General features: G+C 39.0%; 1 protein-coding gene across 5 annotated transcripts in view; it reads right to left on the bottom strand.

The window, feature by feature from the left end:
* Window positions 1-458: 458 nt before the first annotated feature.
* Ccnt2 (cyclin T2) overlaps window positions 459-23040 on the bottom strand; it is a 31972-nt gene continuing 9390 nt past the window's right edge. For 2 of the 5 annotated variants that reach the window (XM_041648195.1, XM_041648197.1), the window contains exons 3-9: window positions 16430-16558; window positions 14404-14464; window positions 12675-12737; window positions 9913-9958; window positions 8228-8391; window positions 5009-5079; window positions 459-4554 (exon numbers count right to left, since the gene is read on the bottom strand). In XM_041648195.1, the coding sequence (XP_041504129.1) occupies window positions 3163-4554; window positions 5009-5079; window positions 8228-8391; window positions 9913-9958; window positions 12675-12737; window positions 14404-14464; window positions 16430-16558 (1926 nt within the window). In that variant the 3' untranslated portion in view covers window positions 459-3162. Of the gene's footprint in view, window positions 4555-5008; window positions 5080-8227; window positions 8392-9912; window positions 9959-10076; window positions 10706-12674; window positions 12738-14403; window positions 14465-16429; window positions 16559-23040 lie in introns of those variants that run through there. The other 3 variants (XM_041648196.1, XM_041648198.1, XM_041648200.1) reach the window with 3 other exon arrangements.

The following is a 23040-nucleotide window of genomic DNA, read 5'->3' as shown; positions in this document are numbered from 1 at the left end:
TGAGAGTCCTGTATTACTACTACTATCTGTTGGTACAAAGGGTGCACTCACGACACCCCATACCACGGAAGACATCTGAGAAGGCTGAACACTCTTGAGTACCAGGAAGACTGAGATGCACATCCACTGCTCTAAGGGTACCCGGGACTGGCACCACTGCCTCTTATTGCTACTATCTGCAACTAGAAGAAATGGCAAGGCCTTCTCCACCAGTGGACACCGCCACCGAGTTTGTGATGCAGGCCTCCTGGAAGACTTGTGCAAACAAACGTTCCTTTGCTTTGGTCCCGAAAACTGCACGTTAGTAGCTAAGGCAAATATTTAGGAAGCACATGTTGATTTTGGAAAATTGGTTGCTAGAGGTAGACAGGAAGCCTCTGGTTACAATGTGCTTTTGCAAAAGGGTCACGAAGCTAGGGAAACACACCTTAAGAATGAATCACTCTTTTATAGGATGATTTAAAGATAATGCTTTTTAATATTTTCAAGTATTAAAAAACTCATCAAAAATGTATCACCTTAACAGTACTTCGCACATGTGAAAAGTCACACCTAAGTTTGATACTATTTTGGTTATTTATGGCTACTTACAAGACTCACAATAGAATGTCCATTCACTGAGTCTTTTTTCTTTGGTAGAGTCTAATGGGACCATGCAGATGAACTATTTTATGCAAACAAGATGTTTCAAGCAAATTCATGATGATATGAAATATGAGGGTTTTCCTTAGTGGAAAGGAAACTTAAGAAGATTCACACATTTTGCCCCATTGTGGTTTTAGCATCTTGTTCAGAGGTTGCAGAGTTGGAATAGTTCACACAATCCTGTAAAAATCACGACTGACTGCCTTTTAATAAATAGTCATTGTAAAGAATTACATTTACAGAGTGAAAAAGTGAATACATAGCATTTCAAAGTCAATTCTGGAAGTACTAAGTGTACTGATCCATAGCACATACACTATCTGTTTAACTGTCCATCATTAGCACCAATAAGATTCAACAAAATTACCTTTATTCCCATATCTAAAAAAAAAAAAACAAAAACAAAAAACAAAACATTTCTGAAAATCCTTAGTGAAGTTTAACTATAGTCCCAGATCTTAAATATTCACATTGTTTTCTATGTCACACTGAAAATAAGTTCACTACTTTTCTGGATACTCTTTACATAAGCTGATTAAAATTCCTGGCATCACTCCCAATGATACAGTAGCATGACCACCCCATGTCAGTTCACATGATGCTCTGTCGAGGTTTCACATCTAAGTCACCAAGAACAAAACCCTTCCCTCCCTCACCTTGCACTGTTTAATTCTATGCTAGTCCTTGACTATTAGCACAGTGACACTGTAACTGCATCAGAATCACCATGTTTATGATACAATAGTATACCACACAGCAACAAAATCACATAGTAGCAGATTACTGATGCAAGACAAAACAGAGCGAGGATGAGCCTGCTAGGCTGAGTTCCCACAAAGAGGCTCCTGACATCCCAAAGTCAAACAACATTGACAAAATAATCAACCATTTTCTTTAAAAAACAAAACAACAAAAAGCTACTGGCAAACTAAGTAATTGCTAAATAAAAGTAGAGTACAAGGTTCAACTCTAATATTTACAAGCACAACATACTTGAATAAAATTACAATTGTGCACAGATCAGTGGCTTTATAACAAAACAGTTCATATACAGAGAAAAATTGTGATTCAAGACAAGTTGAATCCGACCCATTTTAAGAGACTCAACAGCTAAGACTTACCACAGAAATAAATTCAAGATTAGGCAACAGACAAGAGCCATACTATTGGTGCTTACACCAAAATTTAGACAAGCTGGTCTATCCCCTGACCAGGCGTCAGGTGACAGTGCAAGTGTCACCTCAAAGAGAACCTACAAAGACGTGCAAACGAATGTAGAACCTCCAGCAGTGGCTGGCCTGAGGCTGGCCTTTTCCTTACATTTTCCTGATAATGACTATAAGCTATAAATACAGGTACAATGCACAGTCAGCAATGTTTTCTTTTTATTTATTGTTAGAATATAAAAGAATCAAGAGAGCATAGGTTTAATTTCATTTTTATAAGGAAGACTGCATTTACCTGAAAAAGAAATATGGTATCTTTCTCTTTCTCACCCCCACACTCACTCTCTCTCCATGGGAAGAGTATATTCAAGACTATGGTGTCACTGCAAATGCTAAAGGAAAAGCGATCCCTGTTCACTGCTAAACTCTGTAGTGTCAAAGTTCTTGAAGAACTGGACCAATTCTTCACTGGGAGCTCCTGTGAGTTAAGTCACAGTCATCCTCATGCCCATTATTAACTGCTCTTCTATAGCACTGCAACAGCCAACAAACATTTAAATGCACTTCACATCAAGTGTATGTAAACTTTATTATTTTTTTCCTCTTCAAGCCTTCAGAAATTAGGGGCTGACTCTGCAGCCAATCTGGTCAGAACCTCTGAAGGCAAACTGAGAGCTTCCCAGTGTTAAGGACCACCCGTGGCACCGCATCCCATCTAGTAGTGAAGTGTCCCCTCAGCGGCTTCCAGTAAGGCCTAGAGTTTAAGGTTAACATAAAAAGTGCCACTTGTGTTTTAGATTAGTGATGGACTCTGACGAGAGAAAATAAAGTTATTCTGTATATTGTTATACTTACAAGCAGCTCCGATCCTGAGTATTTATGGTAATATCTAAACATACAAAAATGTATGTACATTTTTTTCTCCACTTTCTTGTAAACAGTTGTCAGTATTCTGTTTTATCCCTTTATCACTGAGACATGCAAACCATACATACAAGTATAAATACACAAAAGAAAAACAATTGACACTCATTCAAAGCCAAGCAACAACAAAAAACAGCTACAGTATTCAAATTATAAATAACAAAAGCTTGAGGCAGCTTAGATTCCTAGCAGCAGCCAGCCATTCATCCTAATGTTCTTAGCTGCATCTTCCATGCGTTTACAGTACTGTAACACTATCGTATGTGGAGATAGACTTGTTTACTATCATCTCTTCTTTTCAGAATGAAGAAAAAAGCAGCACTTACAAATATGGAAGCAGTGGCACCACTGCTGGACCAGGAGGAAATTTTCCATTCCAACCATTTTTAAATTAAAAAGCAAAGGAAAAGTTGACCTAAACAAATGATTACATATTCATTCCTTGGGCACTTAGCAGCGAGTCCAGCATGTCGAATGTGTCTTTGTAGTCCAAATGCTGGCTGCTTGTACTGTACTCGTGATTGGCCTCAGGACCGTGGGGCTCCACTGGTTTCTTGTCCAGTTTCACGAGGGTGCTGAGATGTCCGTAGCCCACCTGGTATGTGACAGGGGGAGGAGGGGGTAAGGGATGGTTAAAAACAGAGCTGTGAGAGGATAGATACTGCTTAACAGAGGAAGAACTAGATGAACTACCTGAACTTTTGGAACTTTTGCTCATTTTGGAGTGGTGGTTGTGGGAGGCATCGTTGATATGCAGCTTCTTCCTTGCACTGGAGCCGGAGGAGATGCCATCGGGGCCCATGCCCACAGGACTCCTCAGCACTGTGGGCGGCATCCCATCAGCAGCATGCTTAGCACCTCCACTGTGCATGTGCAAATGCTTGTGGCTGCTGTGGTGGCGGTTGGCAGGGTGTTCCTTGTGCTTCTCCTTGTGGTCTCTGCTGATGTGTGGGCTTGAGTGTTTGCTCTTCCCACTGCCTTCATCTGAAGAGCTGTGTCTTTCTGAGGATGATACTTTAATCTTCATCTTTAGCTCTTCTTTACTGGGACCTTTATCAGGGGGCGGGATAGGTATCCGTAACTTCAGCGATCCACTCTTCTCCTTTTTCTCTGCCATGTGTTTCTCAGGTTTGTCAGAGTTGGTGATGGGAAGTTTCATTTTAATGGGAGAAGTGACAGAACTGCCCGAGACTGCTGGCCCATGTTTGTGCTGCTGCTCTGCATGGGCAGCTATGTAATGATCCCTTGTGTCCAGGTCCAGGGTTTCCAGCTTCCGCTTTTCTCTGTACTTATCTAAAGACATTTTCTGAGGAACTACTCCAGGGACAGCAGGAACGGGCCCATGGTGCTTACTGCTCCCGGATTTGTGAGCGTATTCTTGCTTAGCTGATGAATGATCAGCAACTTTGTCTGGCCTGTGATGTAATCCTGAATGCAGTGTCATAGAAGGACCCTGCTGGAAGCTGATGTACTGGCTCCCAGAGAGAGTAGCCTCCTGTTTCTGTGTGTATCCTGGGTCTGTCCTGGCTGAATCTGGATGTTGAGGCCATTCTTGGTGTGATGACAAACTGTACGAGGTACTGGGCATTCCTGCTGCCAGCACTGATAAATTATCAGATGCACGGCTGTCTTGAACAGAAGTATTTCCTGAATTTAGAGGTATTGGAGCAGGGAACGTTGACGTTGAAGGTTTCTGGAAACTTGGGTTGGCAGGCACACCAGTGACACTATCTACTAAAAGGGAATTCTGGACCAAAGATGAACCAAGCAGTGGTGTCTCTGATACTTGTCCATCTACTTTTGGTTTCTTAGCCATAGCCTAGTTAAATGAGAAACAGAACAACGACAGCAAGAAAGTTTAATAAAGTCTTTGCTTGTAAAACTCTATAGAAGTATATTGAAATAAACCACCTGGACTCAAGCTCTAAGGCAATAAAATGGATGTAGCAGAAGACTGTAAGTTTTGAGAATTAGATACAATTATATCCTAACCCAGGACTTGAGATAGTAACTGGTGTAGGCTTTAGCCTCACTTGTAAAGCTACAAGAATTTCCCCATGACTAAGAATAAAAATAATTGAAAGATATATGATATAGTCCACTAGACACAGCATTAAACAACTATGAGCACCTGCAGTCCAAGCGTGGCACACTGTATTGGAAAATACTGCAAGGCGCAGTATTTAATCATTCTGTTTCAAAGCGTTCGCTAGTCAACTGCTAGAGGAGTGACAGATTAATATACTTTTGTTAAATCCTGCCAATTCTCTTACCCTCCAGTTTCGAATCCTCTTCAACCTACTAGGCGTTTTCTCCAATATTTGTAGAAACTCATGTGTTAGCTCTAAAAATAAAATTTAAATTTAAAGCTTAGACGGTGCCTTTAGGATCTGAACTTCTCTCAAGTGGGCAGCATTTAACAGGGGGACCTAACAGCACATCTCTTTCACTGTTAACTTCCTATTCAGTTTTTAGCATACACAGAAGTAGACACAACTCTCAACTGTTTATTTCAAAGCTGAATTCATTTAAAAAAGATCCCTCAAGTAGAAAAAGACAAGATCTCCTGAGTAAATTGGGAGCATGGGAACCATGGGAGGGGTTTGAAGGGGAGGGGAGAGGAAGGAATAGGAGCAGAGAAAAATGTAGAGTTCAATAAAAATCAATAAAGAGAGAGAGAGAGAGGGAGAGAGAGAGAGAGAGAGAGAGAGAGAGAGACTGACTCCCTCCTTCCCAGCATTTCACTTGCTTACTAAGAAAAGAAACTCTGTGGAGGGTGGTGGTGAGAATCTCAACCAGAAAAACAATATAGCAATATTTAACGTAGAAACGAGTCACCAATGGGTTCTTTAAAATTAGCAGGCGTAAATTTGAGAAGAAGGTATTCACTTGTATATCCCTAAATGTATTTTCCCCAACAGGCTTAATTATAAAGAGAAAGAATAGCTCTACAACGAGGAACTCAACAGCACCACTATTATTAAGTGACCAGCATAGTGGTAAGACACACTAAGTGAACACCGTCCCATGCTTTAAGAAGCAAGCACAACAACCTACTTCTGCAGCATTCTTGCCAACAATGCTCAAAGTCAGCGATGAAAAAAATATCAGACAAATTGGAAATCACTCTGAAAAGTCACTTATTAGTCCTCAAATCAGAAGCAATGAGAGAGAGAGAGAGAGAGTGAGAGAGAAAGAGAGAGAGAGAGAGAGAAAGAGCACCCTGATAGCCTGAAGGTGACTATCCAGACATTTCAATTGGATACAAACAGAACATAAGACCCTACACAGAGAAAATAGGGAATTCTGAACAGAACCAGGTTTAATCAGCACTGTCTATACCAGTGTTAATCTCCCAATCTTATAATCAAATATTATATAAGACACCAACAACAGAAGCCATCCACCCATCCATCCATCCACCCACCCACCACCCAACCATCAACAGACAGGGACTCATGCAGCCTAGGCTGGCCTGGGAGTATGGCCTCAAACTGACTCTTCTGGCTCAACTCCTAGGGACTTCTTCACTGAGGTCTTTCTTCCTTAGAGCTAATCTACAGACAGAATGAGATATAAACCACTTTACACATGCACCCACACTCACACACAGAGACCCTCATAATTAGGCTAAATCTAAGCCAATGCTGTTTGGGGGCAGTTACTAAATGAGTAGCTTCAGGAAGTAATAATAGTAGAATACTAAAGACAATTCAAGACAGCTTGACCTAAACAGAAATTATGCTACTATTTTAATATAGAGTTCCAACTTCCAAATCAATAATGAAATTGAGCCTATGCCTATATAGAATAGAAGTGGAGGAAAATACAGGTGGCTCTCATGTCAACGATAATAATAAGGTTATAATATCTTAGATATGACCTAAAAAAACAAGAAAAAAGGCAGATTACTTATAATCTACTGACTGCTAAGGCAAGACAATGACATAGTAACCTGACTTTTTCAAGGTAGGGCAAAGGGGGAGCAAATAAAAAGACCGTTACTGGTGGTTTTTAGATTTTCTTTCCTCCAAATAAACTAGAAAACAAACAAACAAACAAAAAACACCCTAACCATTTAAAAATTTCATCTTCAGCTGGCCTTAGTTGGTTAGAATATGATGCAGATAAAAAAAAAAAGCATGAAAGGTGACCATGGGGGGTGGGGGGAAGGAGATTTTCTTATTTCTCCCAAGAGGGAGAAAAAAAAAACCAAAAACCCCAACATGTTTTCTAAGTGGGGCAGGCCAACAATAGTCAGGCAAATGTGACCTGCAGACCCACTACTGGCTTATAAACTGCTTGTGGCTCCTTTTCAGCTGACGTGGAGCTATATTTACAACAGAAACCCTACTGCCTCACAAACTCTAGAACTCAGGGCTCTGCACTCTCTATAGTAAGTCAGTACTTTTAATAGTAACCGAGGCAAACCCTGTCTCCCCATCAGCCCTCCTCTTGTAAACAGACTGGAAGCCTAAAAAACGGGTAAGCTGAAAACCTGTTTGTTGTCTATTTTCTTTCTGAAATCTAGCACCTGCTTGAGTGCCACTCACGCACCTTAACAATCTATCTTATTTTTTAATCAGCTACCACTGTCTCTTACCATAGACCCTCAAATCTCAGGTTCATAACTGGTAGGACTTGTACCTAGTTGTCTCCTAATTAATTAATAATATAAGAGAACATCACAAGGAAGAAACCCCTTGGCCTAATGTTTCACAATTTATATAGGAAACTAGTACCCAACTGTGAGTTTACACTTCTAAAAGTGCTTGGTATTGAGCCTAGGACTTTATTCTGAGTACACATCCATTACCTAGCTAGCTACACCCTGGTCCTAGTTGAAAAAAACCAAACCGGTAAGTTATATCTCCAGCTTATTCTTTGTTTTTATTTCTTTGAGACAGGGTCTCCCTGTGTATTTCTAGATGGCCTTGAACCCAGGATCTATCTGCCTTTGTCTCCCAATTACTAAGATTAACAGTATGTGTCACCACACCCAGTCCATCTTTATTCACGATCCACCGACCTAGAGTATTTAACGAGGCAAGGAGACAGATTAGAATAAAATACATATATGAAAATGCCATAGTGAAACTCATTCATTATATTATTTTGTATACAAACATCAAAATAATAAAATTTAATAATTCTATTTATTGAGGAACCCCAAAAAGGTTTTGTGTGAACTGGTGGTTAGTAAACATTTCATGGTTAATATGGTTCACAGGTTCCTTATTGCAACGTACTCTATACTTTTAAGTTCTTCCATCAAATTACTAAAATGGAATTAAATTCAGGCTGTAAAGAGACATTATCTTCTGAAATCCGAACACTAGTAAATTAAAGGACATCTGGGATTAACATTGGAGCCACTGTGGTGTACATGTGGACTGACCAACACTGGCAACTGCTTCAGGTAGCTAGTGCATATACAGAAAAAGCTTACACTATAGTCTTCACATAGGAAAGGACCTCTTCCCTCTGCTTACCATCTAGCAGCTCTAGGGTAACTGTAGGGTCCACATATTCCCACCAGTGCTTTCCATCAGTTGACACAGGGATCTCCCAATTGGACCATTTGCAAGCCAAATGAATGCATACACATGCTATCACCGTGGGTTTGTACTGAAGACAGAAGGTCGTAAGATGCAAACTGGTGTAGAGTGGATTTAAAAGTGGAGGGCCACAAAAATTCAAAATATGTAAAACAAAGAAAAACATTTGCCAGTAAGACAAAAGCAAACATAAAAGCAGAAGTGTTTTTCTTTACATAACAATATTCTATTAAATTAAGAGTGAACACTACTGAAAATTATAATAAAAAACCTTTATATAGGTCACTTTCCTTATTCTCATCCCTCCACAGCATAGTAATGTTTTATTTAACTGATTAATACTAATCATTTTTTTGTTTTGAAACCTAACAATCACACAAAGGTAAAACAGTATATTTACAATAATCATCATATACAAAATACAACCTTTTAAACCTTTTTTGTGGTAATCTTGGTTTGTTTTTTTAATATTATGAAAAAACGTAAAGACATTATAAAACAAAGCAATTTTAATGGCACAATCAAAGATCAGACCATTCGATGTAACTTAACAGCAAAAGTACTTCTTAGTATGTCAGAGCTGTTAGTCCCTGTTCATGTACATTTCTGTGTCCCCTTCCATCAAAGAGAACTTACCTTTTGCAAAAAAAAATTTCAAGGCTCAAAATAGGTTAATACTAAGAAATACTATCTTTACTTTTCATTATATACCAAAAATTGAGCACATGACATTTTACAGGCTAGCTTTTTAAGCAAAGTTTTTTTTAATAGTTTTTGGAGACAGGGTCTCATGTAGACCAGACTGGCCTCAAACTCTTTGCATAGTCAAGGACAACCCTGCTACCCTGATCTGTGCTGGGATGACAGGGGCATGATACCATGGCTAGAGAACTAAGTTTTGCTACACCAAAAAGGTAGTTTGGTGTACTTCCACAGTGCCCACTTAAAAAACTTTCAACAATAATACCAACCTAGAACAGAATTATGCATTCAATTTTAGAGCCTCCTTCAAACTATTTTTCTAGTTTAGAATAGGTGAAACACACAAACACATACTACATTTCCACTTTCTATAAATGGAAATCGGGACTTCTGGAATAAAGACTGTATCTCTGCTAGCCTAGGCACTGATGATATTTGACGACTTCTAATTTACTGTTTGGAATATTATCTAGAACAAGTCTCAAATCACATAAATTTTACTTAAGAAACTTTAGCAATTATTTTAAAAGACTGGATAAATGTGAAAATTAAAAAAAAGAAATGTCATTTAACTATAATTGTAAACTAGAAATAGCTTTATACTTACCAAGTTTCTAGGTTAAGTTTAGCTCTGTGTAATCTTTAGCTGCTATTCAGGCTACCAAGTTTAGACTTATGCACTCACAAATCGAGAATATGCCACCAGAAAGCACCACTACACTTCACAGTGTGCATTTAACCCCTCTGTGCCCAAAGTCCCTTGTACAATACACCGCAAAGCAACCAGGAAGGTACCACCACAGTAGATGGTCCAGTCTCCTGTTGCAACAAGGGCAAGAGACACATTGAGGGGGCCCTGCATTAAAGGAAGCTATAGTGTGCTACAACAGTGCAACAAAGAGGGTCAGGATAACAACCTGTTGGTAGCCATGAAATAGGATGTCTGTGCCAAATCCTTGCTTGCTGTAAGAAAAGAAAGAAGAACGAAGACAATATCATCAGCCTCAATGTGTAAACACCACAAAACTCTCAATACAACAAAACATCAAAGATTTGTACACAAAAAGTAAATTTTACTTACTACTTACAAATATCACAAGAGCGCCATCATTTTCTATACTACTGAAAATCTTCAACAACATTCACTCAAATGTTTCTTGCTATCCCCCATAGATCTGAGAAACAAGCCGATTTGCTTTTAGCTAGGCTAAACTTGTTACTAAGTTAAGCATCTAGTCAGCTAAAAGTTGAAATAAAGCATTCTCCTGGATTTAAAAAAAACAAAAAACAAAAAGAAGAAGAAGAAGAAGAAAAGATTTTTGAAGTCTAATACAAAATACAAAGAGTTGCCTGCCAAACTTAAGCCTGTCATCATATTTAGGTTGGTTTAAATTTCCTTCAAAATGGAACAAAACAACCCCCACCCCAAACTCAGAGCACAAACCTCAGTTCTTTATCACATTATTACACATTAACAAAAAGTAGGAAGCCCCACTACATTTGTTTTTTTTAACTTACAGACTCCGATTAAAGGTAATACCTAGAAAGAGGAGTTTTCTAAGGGGAATAAGGATGCTTCCGACACTGGTCCCCAACAGGAAAGCAATTTCTAACTAGTTCTGTAAGACACTGAATAGGTTTTCTTCCCCTTCTCCTACCCCATATCCTTCCCAATAGGAAGGACCCCACCAGCCCCCACCCCTTCTGTTCAAAAATCACTGTTTACTTAGCTTGGCAGCCCCAAACCCCACCCTCCCTAGTCCCCCCCTAGTCCCCAGACTCCTTCCCCTCCTGGTTGTCACTCTTGGCACCTGAAATCCCTGCTGCCCCATGTGATCATCAAGGGAGGATTTAACAAAAGGGACTGGGTCTGGCAGAGTTGTGCTAAGGAAGACTGTCAGAGCACCAGAGGTCTTGGAGGCAGTGTGACTTAAGTATGGTATTCTTTCCTGGTGGGGAGGGAAGGAGAGATCAGAGTGAAAGGTCCCTGTAAAATGACAACAGCCAATTCTGCAGCAAAGTAGCAAATGTCTCATCTGAAGTGGGAGGTGAGGGCTTTATATGAATCATACCCACAAACACCCCATAAAATAATAAAAACATTCAATTGTGGTAACACATTTCCTAAGGGCTGTATCTAAACAGGAATGAAGGGAAAGTAGTCTTGTTAGTTCAAAGTTGCAACAGGGAAGGAAACAAAGACACTAAAGATAAAAGAACATCTTTAAAGGAAGGAAGCTCAGCTACCTCAAAGATGAGACAGAGCCCCCACCCACTGTGATCTCTCTTGAGTACTCTCTCTCTGTATCAAATTTGTATTTTTTAAAGTGTTAATTTAAAATCCAGCTTTATTTCCTAAAGCAATACATACACCTTTGTTAATCACATACTAATGTCTTTCTTCATTAGGTTCCTGATTTAGAGTAAATTACATGGTCTGCTACCTTGCAAAAAACTATTTATTCTTTCAGATTTTCAGGAAGATCAACCTCCCAGCATTTCTTCTTAATTTAACATGTACAACTAGGTAAGTTAGCTATTTAAGTTTGTACTTTACTGTTACTAGGCAAGAGAATGTGCTACAAAATATATTTGTATGATTGTGAAGAACAGGAACCATAATTAAAATATTGTGGTTTACAAAGTGATTTCACTGATAATGTGATCCTAGGATTAAAAAATGAGTCTTGCAGACTGGTGGTGGTGCATACCTTTAATCCCAGCACTTGGGAGGCAGAGGCAGGAGGATCTTTGTGAGTTAGAGGCCAGCTTGGTCTACAAAGTGAGTTCCAGGACAGCCAGGGCTGTTACACAGAGACCCTGTTTTGAAAAACAAACAAAAAACCCCCAAAAACCCACAAAAATCTTAGAACTCTACTTTGTTAGCAAGGGTGTTGGTTATGGAGACCCTAGGCTTATTTTCCAGTGTTGCTGGTAGCAAAACAAAGTGCTATCTAGATATAAAATGAATTCAATTTTATGAATTGAAATTCAATTTATGAATTAAAATGAATGAGAATATTACAATGTACACACACACACACACACACACACACACACACTCTCTCTCCAAAACAACAACAAAAATCCCAAGGTGTTCAAAAGTCTTAGCCATTTTGTTTAAAAATCCTGCAAGATACCAAAAACACAGGATCTTATCTTCAAAAGGAGGAAAAAACACAGGACTGCTCCCCAGAGGCTGTGATGTACCCACAAACAATCCAGAACCAGACAAGCAACATAGGCAACCTGTGGGAAGTTCTAGGGCCCAACAAACACAAAGGGCTCCTGTTTACCTAAGGCTTAATAGAAACATATGATGTGCTTTGTTAGTTTTCCCTATTATCACACAAAAGCAACTAAATGCACTTGGAGAAACACAAACAGAAGCTGATGAATACTATTTCAAAATTACACCCCCCACAATTGTTGAGACACCGTTTCTCTACGTAGCCCTGGCTACCCTGGAACTCACTTTGTGGACCAGGCAGGCCTTGAACTGACAGAGATCTGCCTACCTCTGCCTCCCAGGTGCTGGAATTAAAGGTGTGTGTCACCACTCCCCAGCTTACATTTTCCCTTCTTAATAAAATCCAACGAAAGGCTAGAAGAGCACATAGCGTCCATAGCAACCCTGGAGGACAGAACACTCATCCCGGATGGCCGAGGGACCACTCACCTCTTACTAACTGGGTGCATTTCACTACATCTGTGTGTGGGTGTTCAATGGTGATCTCAAAACCTGAAATGAAAAGCACTTTTTTTCCCAACTACTTACCACTACAATACTTGCCTGAGCAATGCAGCTCCCCATAAGATGTCTAGTATACTCTTCAGTATTAAAGAGAAATCCAAAGCCAACATTAAAGCTTCTCATTGCTGACATGTCCATTACCCTCCAGAATAAATGATAACTAGTGTCTCATGTCTCAATAGGAAAACAGACAATTATTTAAAAAATATCATGGCCATCTTGATTTAAAATTCAGAGTTTTAATTCACCTGAGTTCAAATCATCAAATAATTATTATTATAGCAGCAGATTACACATTTTCTCCTTTTAACATTAAGAATCTTTGTTTCAGAAGGATGTGGGAAAAAATTTCTCATAAACACATCCGCTGCCAACAGCAGCATCAAAGAACTTTACATACAGCAGCTCTATTCATTTTACTGTTAAACCAAAGGAGCACAGCTATATCTCCTAATAAGAATCATGCGGACAGTGAGCTACACAGGCAGGCCGTTTCTAAAAACAGCTTCAGAAACTCAAGGAAAAGGGTTGGAAAGTTTTCAATGAATATCCAATCAGCTCTTCCATGTGGCAAGATATTTGCTTTTACTACTTAGTATCTTTAGAATGCTTAGTCTAAAATCTAACAAATGAGTAATCAATGTTTAAAGGTATATTTTATTTACATCTTTCTTGTAATTAACTAGCAAAATAACATTTCAAAGAGATGTTTTTAATGCACACTTAAATAGCATGCATCCATTCTGAGTTTACGAATGCGTCCTAAGGCATGAACATCGTGCAGTGACTACTTTTGTTAGTGGTGCTGGGGATGGAACACAGCCCATGAACACGGAAGTTGAGAGTTCTTCTACCTGACTCCTACTTTCAGCTCCTATGTAATGCTTTCATACCATAAAAATACATCTATGTTTTATAATGTCATATTAATATCAAATGTTTGTAATACATAATTTTGTAATTAAGACGTTATGTCAAATAACTGGATTCTAACTTCCACTTTTGTATCTTTTGATAAAACTTAATTCATGTGCTTTAAATAAGTTACTTTTATAATAAAAATCTGTCAGCACATGTAGCTATGCTTCTATTTGTATTTTTCAGACAGGGTTACTATGTAGTACTAGAAGCCCTCAAACTCACAGAGAGTCGCTTGCCCTGCCTCCTGAGGGCTGAGATATGTACTGAGGTATGTACTTACATTTCTATTTAACATTTGAAAATGGAATAGCAGTGAAATAAAAACAAAAAATTTGCTATAATAGAGCAAATCTTATTCCATATATGAGAATGGGAATGTAAAAGGTAAGAAAACTGCCAAGGTTACAATGGTTGTCAGAAACTTAGATTTAAATTCGGATCTCCCCAGAGCTTGTATTTATCTGACCTCAGCCTGTTATCTAACATTCCTTTTCCCTTCTTTTCTTTTTTCTTTGGTTTTTCTTCATAGCCCTGGCTGTCCTGGAACTAGCTCTGCAGACCAGTCTGGTCTTGAAATCACAGAGCCTGCCTACAAGTGATGGGATTAAAGGTGTACACCACCACCACGTGGCCCAAAACTAGTTTTAAACAACTTTCTTCAATAAGAAGCTATTCTAAAAATTTTTTGGTTAAAATATTACATTAGTGAACACAAAATGATATGAGCACATACCCAGTGTTTGTAGCATTATGGTTTCAAGTAAAACCAGTTCTTGAGTCTGTTGAAGATAAGCCTGTCAGACAAAAATGGTATGAGAGGTTTAGAATAAATACAACACCACTAGAGTCCTAGACTGTTAGACCTCATGAGGATTATAGTTCAGTAGTTGCTTACAAATACAAGGCAGTAGATGGAGCATGTTTGCTCTTGGGACAAGTCTAATACAGATAGTAAACAAAGCCAAAGGAACAATAAAACAGAGTGCCACGAAGCAGGGTAGGTTAACTGAATAAAGACCCACAATCTGCAGCCTAAGTTCACAGGTACTGTTGCCTCTAGACACCAAGGACAGGAGCATCAAGCCAAGGAAGAGCATTTAACTCAAACCTGACTGAAGAGAAAACTTACCAACCACATCTGTGAGTTAGTTTTAGAATTAACTTCCCTAGAAAACGCAAATCTTTTTTTTTTTTTTTTGGTTTTTCGAGGCAGGGTTTCTCTGTGACTTTGGAGCCTGTCCTGGAACTAGCTCTTGTAGACCAGGCTGGTCTCGAACTCACAGAGATCCGCCTGCCTCTGCCTCCCGAGTGCTGGGATTAAAGGCGTGCGCCACCACCGCCCGGCTGAAAACGCAAATCTTAAGTCCTGGATCAATGTCATCCATTCACCATAGAGACACAAATTATCACAGAATTTTTCCTTAAAGTCCAAGAACCAATCTCCCTTTCTCAAAGCTCTTGGAAGAAAGAATATAGAAATTTTCCTGCTACCCCAGTCTTAGGACCCTAACAATTGACCCAGATGAGAAGGAAGTCAATAGATCATATTTGAGATGGGCATGGTGGCTACTCTCTTGGGGGCTGAGGCAGAATAACTCAGTTTGAGGCTAGCCTAGACTAACTATATACAGAGCTAGACCCAGGTAGATCTCTTCTAAATGCATGCACACACACATGAATGCTCATTTTTCTGAGACCACACTAACCCCAGACAGTGAAATCACCTTTAATGTCACTAAGCTGATTTTTAAAACATTAGCATGTACATACTTGAATGAGTTTATTCTAACAGCAACTATGAGAACTACTGTCAAACAATTACAATTGCTTATTATCCAATGTATGCAGTGGTTATTTTGTTCATTTAAAGGTCAGCATTAACTTATCAATCTTCTATCAGAGTCTAAACTTAGGACTTTAAACTTGTCCTAAATCAAATGGAACAAAACTTGGTAGCCACTAAGTGGGTGAAGAATCCGATTGAATGACTTACCTACCCATAATGCTAGAAAAATTGCAAAGGCCCACACTTGCAGGTCTCATTTTAGGATGTCACAGAACTAGAGAAGGGTAACCAAACTAGAATAAACCAGAGTCTTACTTCCTGTTTCACTGGAGAGTTACTCAATTTCTGGTCTTGGACACACCTACCAAGAGGCCACAAAGGACCTATCCTTTCCACTGCAGGTATGCTGAGAGGATAAGTCACTGTGGAGGTTTGATTAGGAATGGCCCCCAAAGACTAATGTGTTTGAGTGCTTGGTCCACATGGAGAGGCACTATTAGGAGGTGTGGTCTTGGAGGTGCAAGTGTGTCACTGTGGGGGTGGGCTTTGAGGTCTCATATATGCTCAAGCTATCCCCAAGTGCACCACAGTTTTTATTTCTGCTGCTGTGGATCAAGATGCAGGACTCTTGGCTTCTCCTCTAGCACCGTGTCTGCCTGCATGTCGCTGTGCCCTGCCATGATGATAACGGACTAAACCTTTGAAACTGTAAGCCAGTCCCAATTAAATATTTTCCTTTATAAGAGTTGCCATGGTCATGGTGTTTCCTCATAGCAATAGAGACTCCAAGACAGTCTCTCTGAATTCGCAAACACTTCAAAATAACTGTGAATCAAGTAGCATGATTCAAAGCAATATAATTCAGGATGACATACAAATTCATGAAGCATAAAAAAAGCATTTGTCAGATAGTTCCTAGATTCAAAGTTATAAAGAAAATGAAAACAACAGAACAACCCCCATTTTTACATACATCACATTTTGTATCCAGCAGTGGTTCTAGGGGGTGAAGACAAGCGTGTGCTACTTTGATAACATGTTCAAGCTTTCGAGCCTGTTCTTCCACTTTTGCAGCCAAAAACAATGCAGTAGGTGATATTATCTGCAGAAGAGATTTTTATAATTGATCATTTAGGGAATAGTCTCTACTTCCTGGGGCTGAGCAGGCAAAGAAAGGAATATATTATTATAGCATGAAGTATACATTGGCATCGATTTATAAGTAAGACTGAAGTAAAGCTTTCCCATTCTTTGGTGCTGGGGACGAAACCAGAGATCTGCACGTTTAAACACATGCTTTACCATCGAATTGTGTGTCTCCAGCACTGATCTAGTTAGTTCTCATTCTTCTCTCCTCTCCCCAGACCAGTGCAGCAATAGGACACACTGTGCATCAATGTGTGTGGCACTGGGATTCTCATGATTTAGCGACACAGGACCATTAGTACAAGTTTTAAGTCATTAGTCACTACATTTTTTTGCAAATAAGATTTTGACCTTGGTTAAGTAAAAAAACAAGCAAACAAACATTAATATTAGTATGTATACAGTGGAAGTAAAGGAAAAAATAATACAAAGTGATACCACAGCTTTAGAAGAGTTGAGACAAAAGGCCAAGCACACTGTACTGCCTCTTCTTTCGGCTCACTACTTCTGAGTGCTTCCTAAGTCCAGTACCAGCTTCCTGTGTGGCTAGGAGTCATGCTATCTTATTTATGGGGCACAACACAAAGAATTCTAAAAATGAACAGGCTACATAGAATCTTCATTACTTCACTACACTAATAAAAGCAGCTAAAAAACTGAACCAAAACCAAAACCAAACAAAACAAGAGAAACATAATAAAGACAGAGATCAGAACCTTTGCCAAGAGGAGATCTGGAAAGTTCCTACCCCATAAAGTATAGTAAGGCAAGTTCTTGGGGTATAAGTACAGATAGCACTAATTACACTGGCATTGATGATAGAGACACACAAATTTCAACAACTACCTACTCCTTAAATTATTATAAACCAAACAATTACTGACTTAGAAACCAAACAAACTAAAAATTCTTTTTTTTTTTTTTTAAAGATTCTACACAAAGGAGCTGGAGACATCTCAGCAGTTTAGAGCACTTGACTCAGGTTCGATTCCCAGCACCCATACCATGCTCACAACCATCTGTAACTACAGTTCTAGGGGTTCCAATGCCGCCTTCTACACTCCAACGGCATGGTACACAGGCATACACGCAGGCAAAGCACACACATACACAAAGCTTAAAAAATTATACACAAAAATTCCCCAGAGTAAGGTAACTTTTAGATGCTAAGACGCAGGTACCTATTGTTCAAAAGGCAAACAAACATCTGTCTAGTATAAAGGGATCATTCACAACACAACAATGATGGGAGGTGGGGAAAGATGAAAAACTTATCACTAACTGATCTGTGCCTTCAGTGTAGGGGAAGGAACACCCTTTTCTGAAAACGTTTGTGACTGATAAGAAATCCATATTGGACTGTGGATCTGAAGGGGACTTTTCCAGCTTAACTGTATTAGCACTAGAGTAAATAGAGTAGAAATGATTTTGAGAAACTCTTTTTCTGTAGAACTTGAGACAGTCTCACAATGTAATCTTGGCTGGTCTCTCAAGGGATCCTCTGCCTCTGACTTCTGAGCAAAGGGATTAAAGGGGTATGCTACCACATTGAACTTTGGTTTCTACTACAATTTGTGTGTTCAATAACTCTCAAAGCTCCTCAATAAAACAAAGGTAAGTGCTTCCCCACAGTCTTGCATTCTTAATCTTGCATATAATCTAGAAGGGGAACAGCTAGGTAATGTAGCCTTCAAATGCTAATAATAACAAGAAGAGGAAAGCAATAGAGATCCAAATAAAAAAAAAAAACCAAGGCAGATTTAAATCTCCTTCCCAACTACAGAAGTTCTCCTATTTGCTTAAACACAATTCCCAATCGTTGTATCTCCCCATTCTCTTCACACTAGCAAGAAAAACAACACACACACACACACACACACACACACACACACAAATAAAAAAAAAAAGAAAACAAAGATAGCTGGATGGTGGTAGCTCACACCTTGAATCCCAGTACTAGGGAGGCCAGCCTCGTCTACAGATTGAATGCCAGGACAACTCAGACTACACTCAGAAAATCTGTTTCGGGGAAAAAAAAAATAAATATAGAACCCACATCACTCTCAAACTCTGCAACTTTTCTCCTTAGAAGATAAGACAGCCTCAAATGCATTCCAAAGCGCTACACTGCTTTTTAAAACATGAAGCATACAAGGAGTCAGGCAGGAATCTTTGGTTTGGACACCAATACTTTCTCATGGAAGTCTTTTTGGCCCCCATAAACACCGTAAGTCTTGTCTTCTTCTGCAGTACAATACTAAACCCAACACTCCTCCCAGTTCCTGGAAAACCCACTAACTCCATCCTACACCTCTACAGCTCACAGACATCTTACCCCACCAGGGCTGCACAACAAAATCAAACACCTTTTTAGACAGATAACTGGTAACAGGACCTGAGGCTTTAATTTTAAGGTTGACTAAGGGAGGTGATCATACCAGGTACTACTGCTTTCCATATGGAAGACTGACTTCTGGGCAGCTTAGAAGAATTTCTGAGGTTGTGGGCAACAGAAGCATTAATAGCAGCCCCTGTAGTGTTCAAGGCTGAGCAAACTTTTGAAAGCTGCCAACATTCTCTGGCAATGTTAACATGGTTTAAAGCCAAAGAATTAATAACATTATTAAGAAGTACAGATAGTTTGGTTTCGGTGACCAAACAGGAACTGATTCAGTTCACTGGAGAGAGGCACTTACACTTTAGTGTTCTAATATCCAGTTCAAGAAACTCTCAAATTACTCCAGCTAAAGAAAAGTGCAAGGAAGTTGATTATTTATACATTGTTTGTTCATTTGAGACAGGGTCTCACTACGTAGCTGTCCTGGAACTCACTGTGTAGACCAGGCTGGCCTCAAACTCATAGATCTGCCTGCCTCTGCCTCCTGAAGGGTGGAACTAGAGTGCACTGTACCATCATGTCCAGCCCCCCTCCCCCTTTCAAACCAGGACAAATTTTCACAGAAAATGTATCATATAAATACTGGAGATGAGAGGAGAGGTGATTAAGTCAGCTGTAGCCAAGTAGCCAGACTGTCTCACTGCAATCCTCACTGTTATCTGAGTAGCACAGGAAAATTATTCTGTGGCTCAGGAACTAGAACCAGTTTATATTGCTGTGGTGAGAATACAACTAATATATGCAAGGCACTTTGGGTAGTAAGTACTCCATAGGAACATGACTGAGATTTTACTATGTGAGATCAAAAAACTGTGCACTGTTAGTGCTGATTTTAAATTGAAAAGAAGCTTATGTTTAAAATGCCCTTCTTTCTTGCTTCAAGTTAAACTCAATTTTTCAAAGGGTTTGCTGAAGACCTAAGTCTATTTAAGCACTGAGATACTGACACTTCAATGATTCATATTCACACTCCTCGCTCCCTTTGGCCTGTTCCTTTATGTGTTTTTATTCCTACATCTTCGTCTGAGTCTTCCTCCATCTGCTCTTCTCCTGCTCTTTCCCCTCTCTGCCATTAACACCCTCTCACTGTTGACAAGATTCTTCACTCCAATGCTAGCTTCAAGTTTGATGGTTGGAGGCAAAGTCAATTGAATTAACAGAAGGTTGGGTTAATTACTAAGTTGTAGGAAGTTTCAAAGGACTCCATTTGGTCCTCGCTGATTTATAAGTCTTGATGAGTATGAATGCCACAACTAAATGGACGGATTGAGAAAAGTCCCATAGAGCCTAGGTTGCCAAATTTGCAAATAAACTAGCAGCAGGCTCACCCTAATCGGTTGTGCTATATTCTAAAGCTCCCAGAGTAAGGAGGACACTCCTCCCTTGTTCTTTTAATTCACTCCCCTGTATATTATCTGATCTCTGCCACCCTTACTGAAATTAGAAAAGCTGTTTTTTTAGTGCCTTTAAAGAAGGTTGCATTAATAAATACTCACTTGGCTCTAATCACAGCTAAAAACTGGAAAAGCACTTGGCAGAGACTATAAATACTTCAGGAAAAGGAGTAAACACATACAGAAAGGCCTCAGATTAAGGGTAGAAGTAGAACTTCAATACTAGGAAAGGCAAGGGAAAACTCACAAACAGAAATATTGGAACTAGCCAAAATGCCCATTTTTTACCATAGGAAAGATTTCTAAGTCTGAACCAATTGAACCAATACTGTTTGCAGTATGTTAGAAAGTGCTCACGACCTTATTTCTCCTGTAAGAGGCCCTGGCAACAGAATCAGAAAGCATCGTGACTTGGTCTAGCTTCTGTTGTTTCCTCATTCATATAATTATACACAAGATACTGTCACAAAAAAATTCACATTGATTTAAAATAAGCTTCAGTTTGGAACAAATCATTACATTTAAAAGGTAGTTGGTTTAATAGGCTAAAAATTACTATTCAATATTGTTGAAAAGCAGCACAGAAAATAAGGACTGATGTTTATAGACTGAGTACTATAAACAATATATTTAATATGCTTCACAATCTGTCATCTGAAAAGTTGTGTAGTGGGGAGTATTTCAACACTATAAATCTATTTCTAAGAAAAATGAAAAACATTAGCTTATACTTTGAAGGCTAGGTGGAATTTCATAGCTGTCTCCTGTAACAGATACAGATCCCACCAGCCTACAGTTGATGAGCAAAACCACATAGGACTGGAGATGGCTCAGCAGTGTAAGAACACTGACCACAGGTTTGATTCCCAGCACCCATATAGTATCTCACAGTCTGTCACTTTAGTTGCAGGAGACCTGATGCCCTCTTCTGGCCTCCAAGTACACAGGTAGTACATGTAATATATGAAGATAAAACACCCATATACATAAAAAAAACCAAATCTTAGACAACAATAAAGAGCTTTCCAAACCTAAATGACAAACTGATCTTAAAATTCATATGGAAATAAAGTATCAGGAGAAACAATCTTAGAAACAAAACCAAGCCAAACAAATACAAACCCAACTTGGGAGACTCACACTCTAAGTGTATGGCTGGGGTGGGAGCAGAGATTCTGATAAAGTCTCACTAGTGCTACCAAAAGTGGACACTTCACCTGGCTTGTGTAGAATATCTAAAAGTCTATGAGATAATAAAGGCAAACATAACACATTGAACTGGGATAACTGTATAGTAACACGTAAAAAAAAAAAAGAAAAACATTTACTTTACATCATATACAATAATGAACTGAAAAAGTGTCAAAAGCCTAAGAGCTCAATCTGTAACAGAAATAAAAGCCAGATATGCAGTCCATGTCTATACTCCAATCACTTGGGAGGCAAAAGCAGGAAGATCAAAGGTTCAAGGTTATTCTCAGCTACATAATAAATTCAAAGCGATTCTGGGACACATGAGACCCTACAGCAAATAAATATTCTGTTTAATTGAGCAAAATAAAATTTATTTTCATATTATTTATTTATTCAGTTATTTTCCATACTGAAATTAAATCTAGCCCCCCACTTTTTACTTTTTTTGTTTGCCTTTTGAGGCAGGGTCTCATTGTAGCCAGAGCTGGCCTCCAACTTTTAGATCAAGAATTTGAACTGCATATGTGCCTGCTTCCACCTCCCAAGTGCTGAAATTCCAGGCCTGTATCCACATATTTTTTTAAGGAATGTCCTTATCAACTGTTACAACGTAGATAAAACACTGGACTAATATAAGTAAGATGGGCCTGAGCAAGAGCGAGCATTGCAAACTCCCACTTACACACACTCTGCAGACAGGGCAAGAGCAAGGAAAGTGGGCAACAAATGGCTACCAAGGAGAGGACACAAAATAAATTCTTAAAAATTAAAAACAAAACCAAAGATCAAAACCACAAATATTAGTGATCCTAAAGGGGTTTTCCCATATGACACCAATATTACATGAACACAAGCACAGAAAAAACTAAAAATAAATGAACTGGATGCTTATGTTACAAATAATATTGTCAAGAAAGTGAAAAATCACAATAAATATAGAATATTTATATAAATAATACATATACACATAAAGCCCCAGGCCCCTGAAATGTGGAGCTACTAGAACTCTCAAACAAAATTTGAGAAGGTAAAATGGTGTGACTACTTTAGACAACAGTTTGGAAGGTTCCTTGAAATGTGCTTCAAGAAGCTATCGAAGACACTGAAGTCCAGAATTAACACACTGCTCTTCATAAAGCTGACAAGTGAAACAAAGCAAATGTCCACTACCTGACAGGAGTGCCAGAGCAGGCACATGACAGATCAAACAGTCAGCAGTGAGAGGAAACAAGTTCCAATGATGCCACACCACAGGCAGCTCTTCGAAAATAAAATTAATTTTAGCACTAACTAGATCTGCATAGAGGGAAGGGGCTGGTGAATACTTGCTATGGGGCAGTTTCTTTTGAATAGGAAGAAAATACTGTAAATTGGTATTGTGTCCTCCAAGTTGTTTTTTCATGCACAACTCATTTATCAGTTTTCACTATCTTCAGATTTAAGCAGAAAATA

This window comes from Microtus oregoni, unplaced genomic scaffold (genome assembly GCF_018167655.1).
Source record: "Microtus oregoni isolate MIOR12 unplaced genomic scaffold, Mior012 000003F_ref0000135, whole genome shotgun sequence".
Taxonomy (NCBI): Eukaryota; Metazoa; Chordata; class Mammalia; order Rodentia; family Cricetidae; genus Microtus; species Microtus oregoni.
This window is presented reverse-complemented; position numbering and strand designations above follow the sequence as displayed.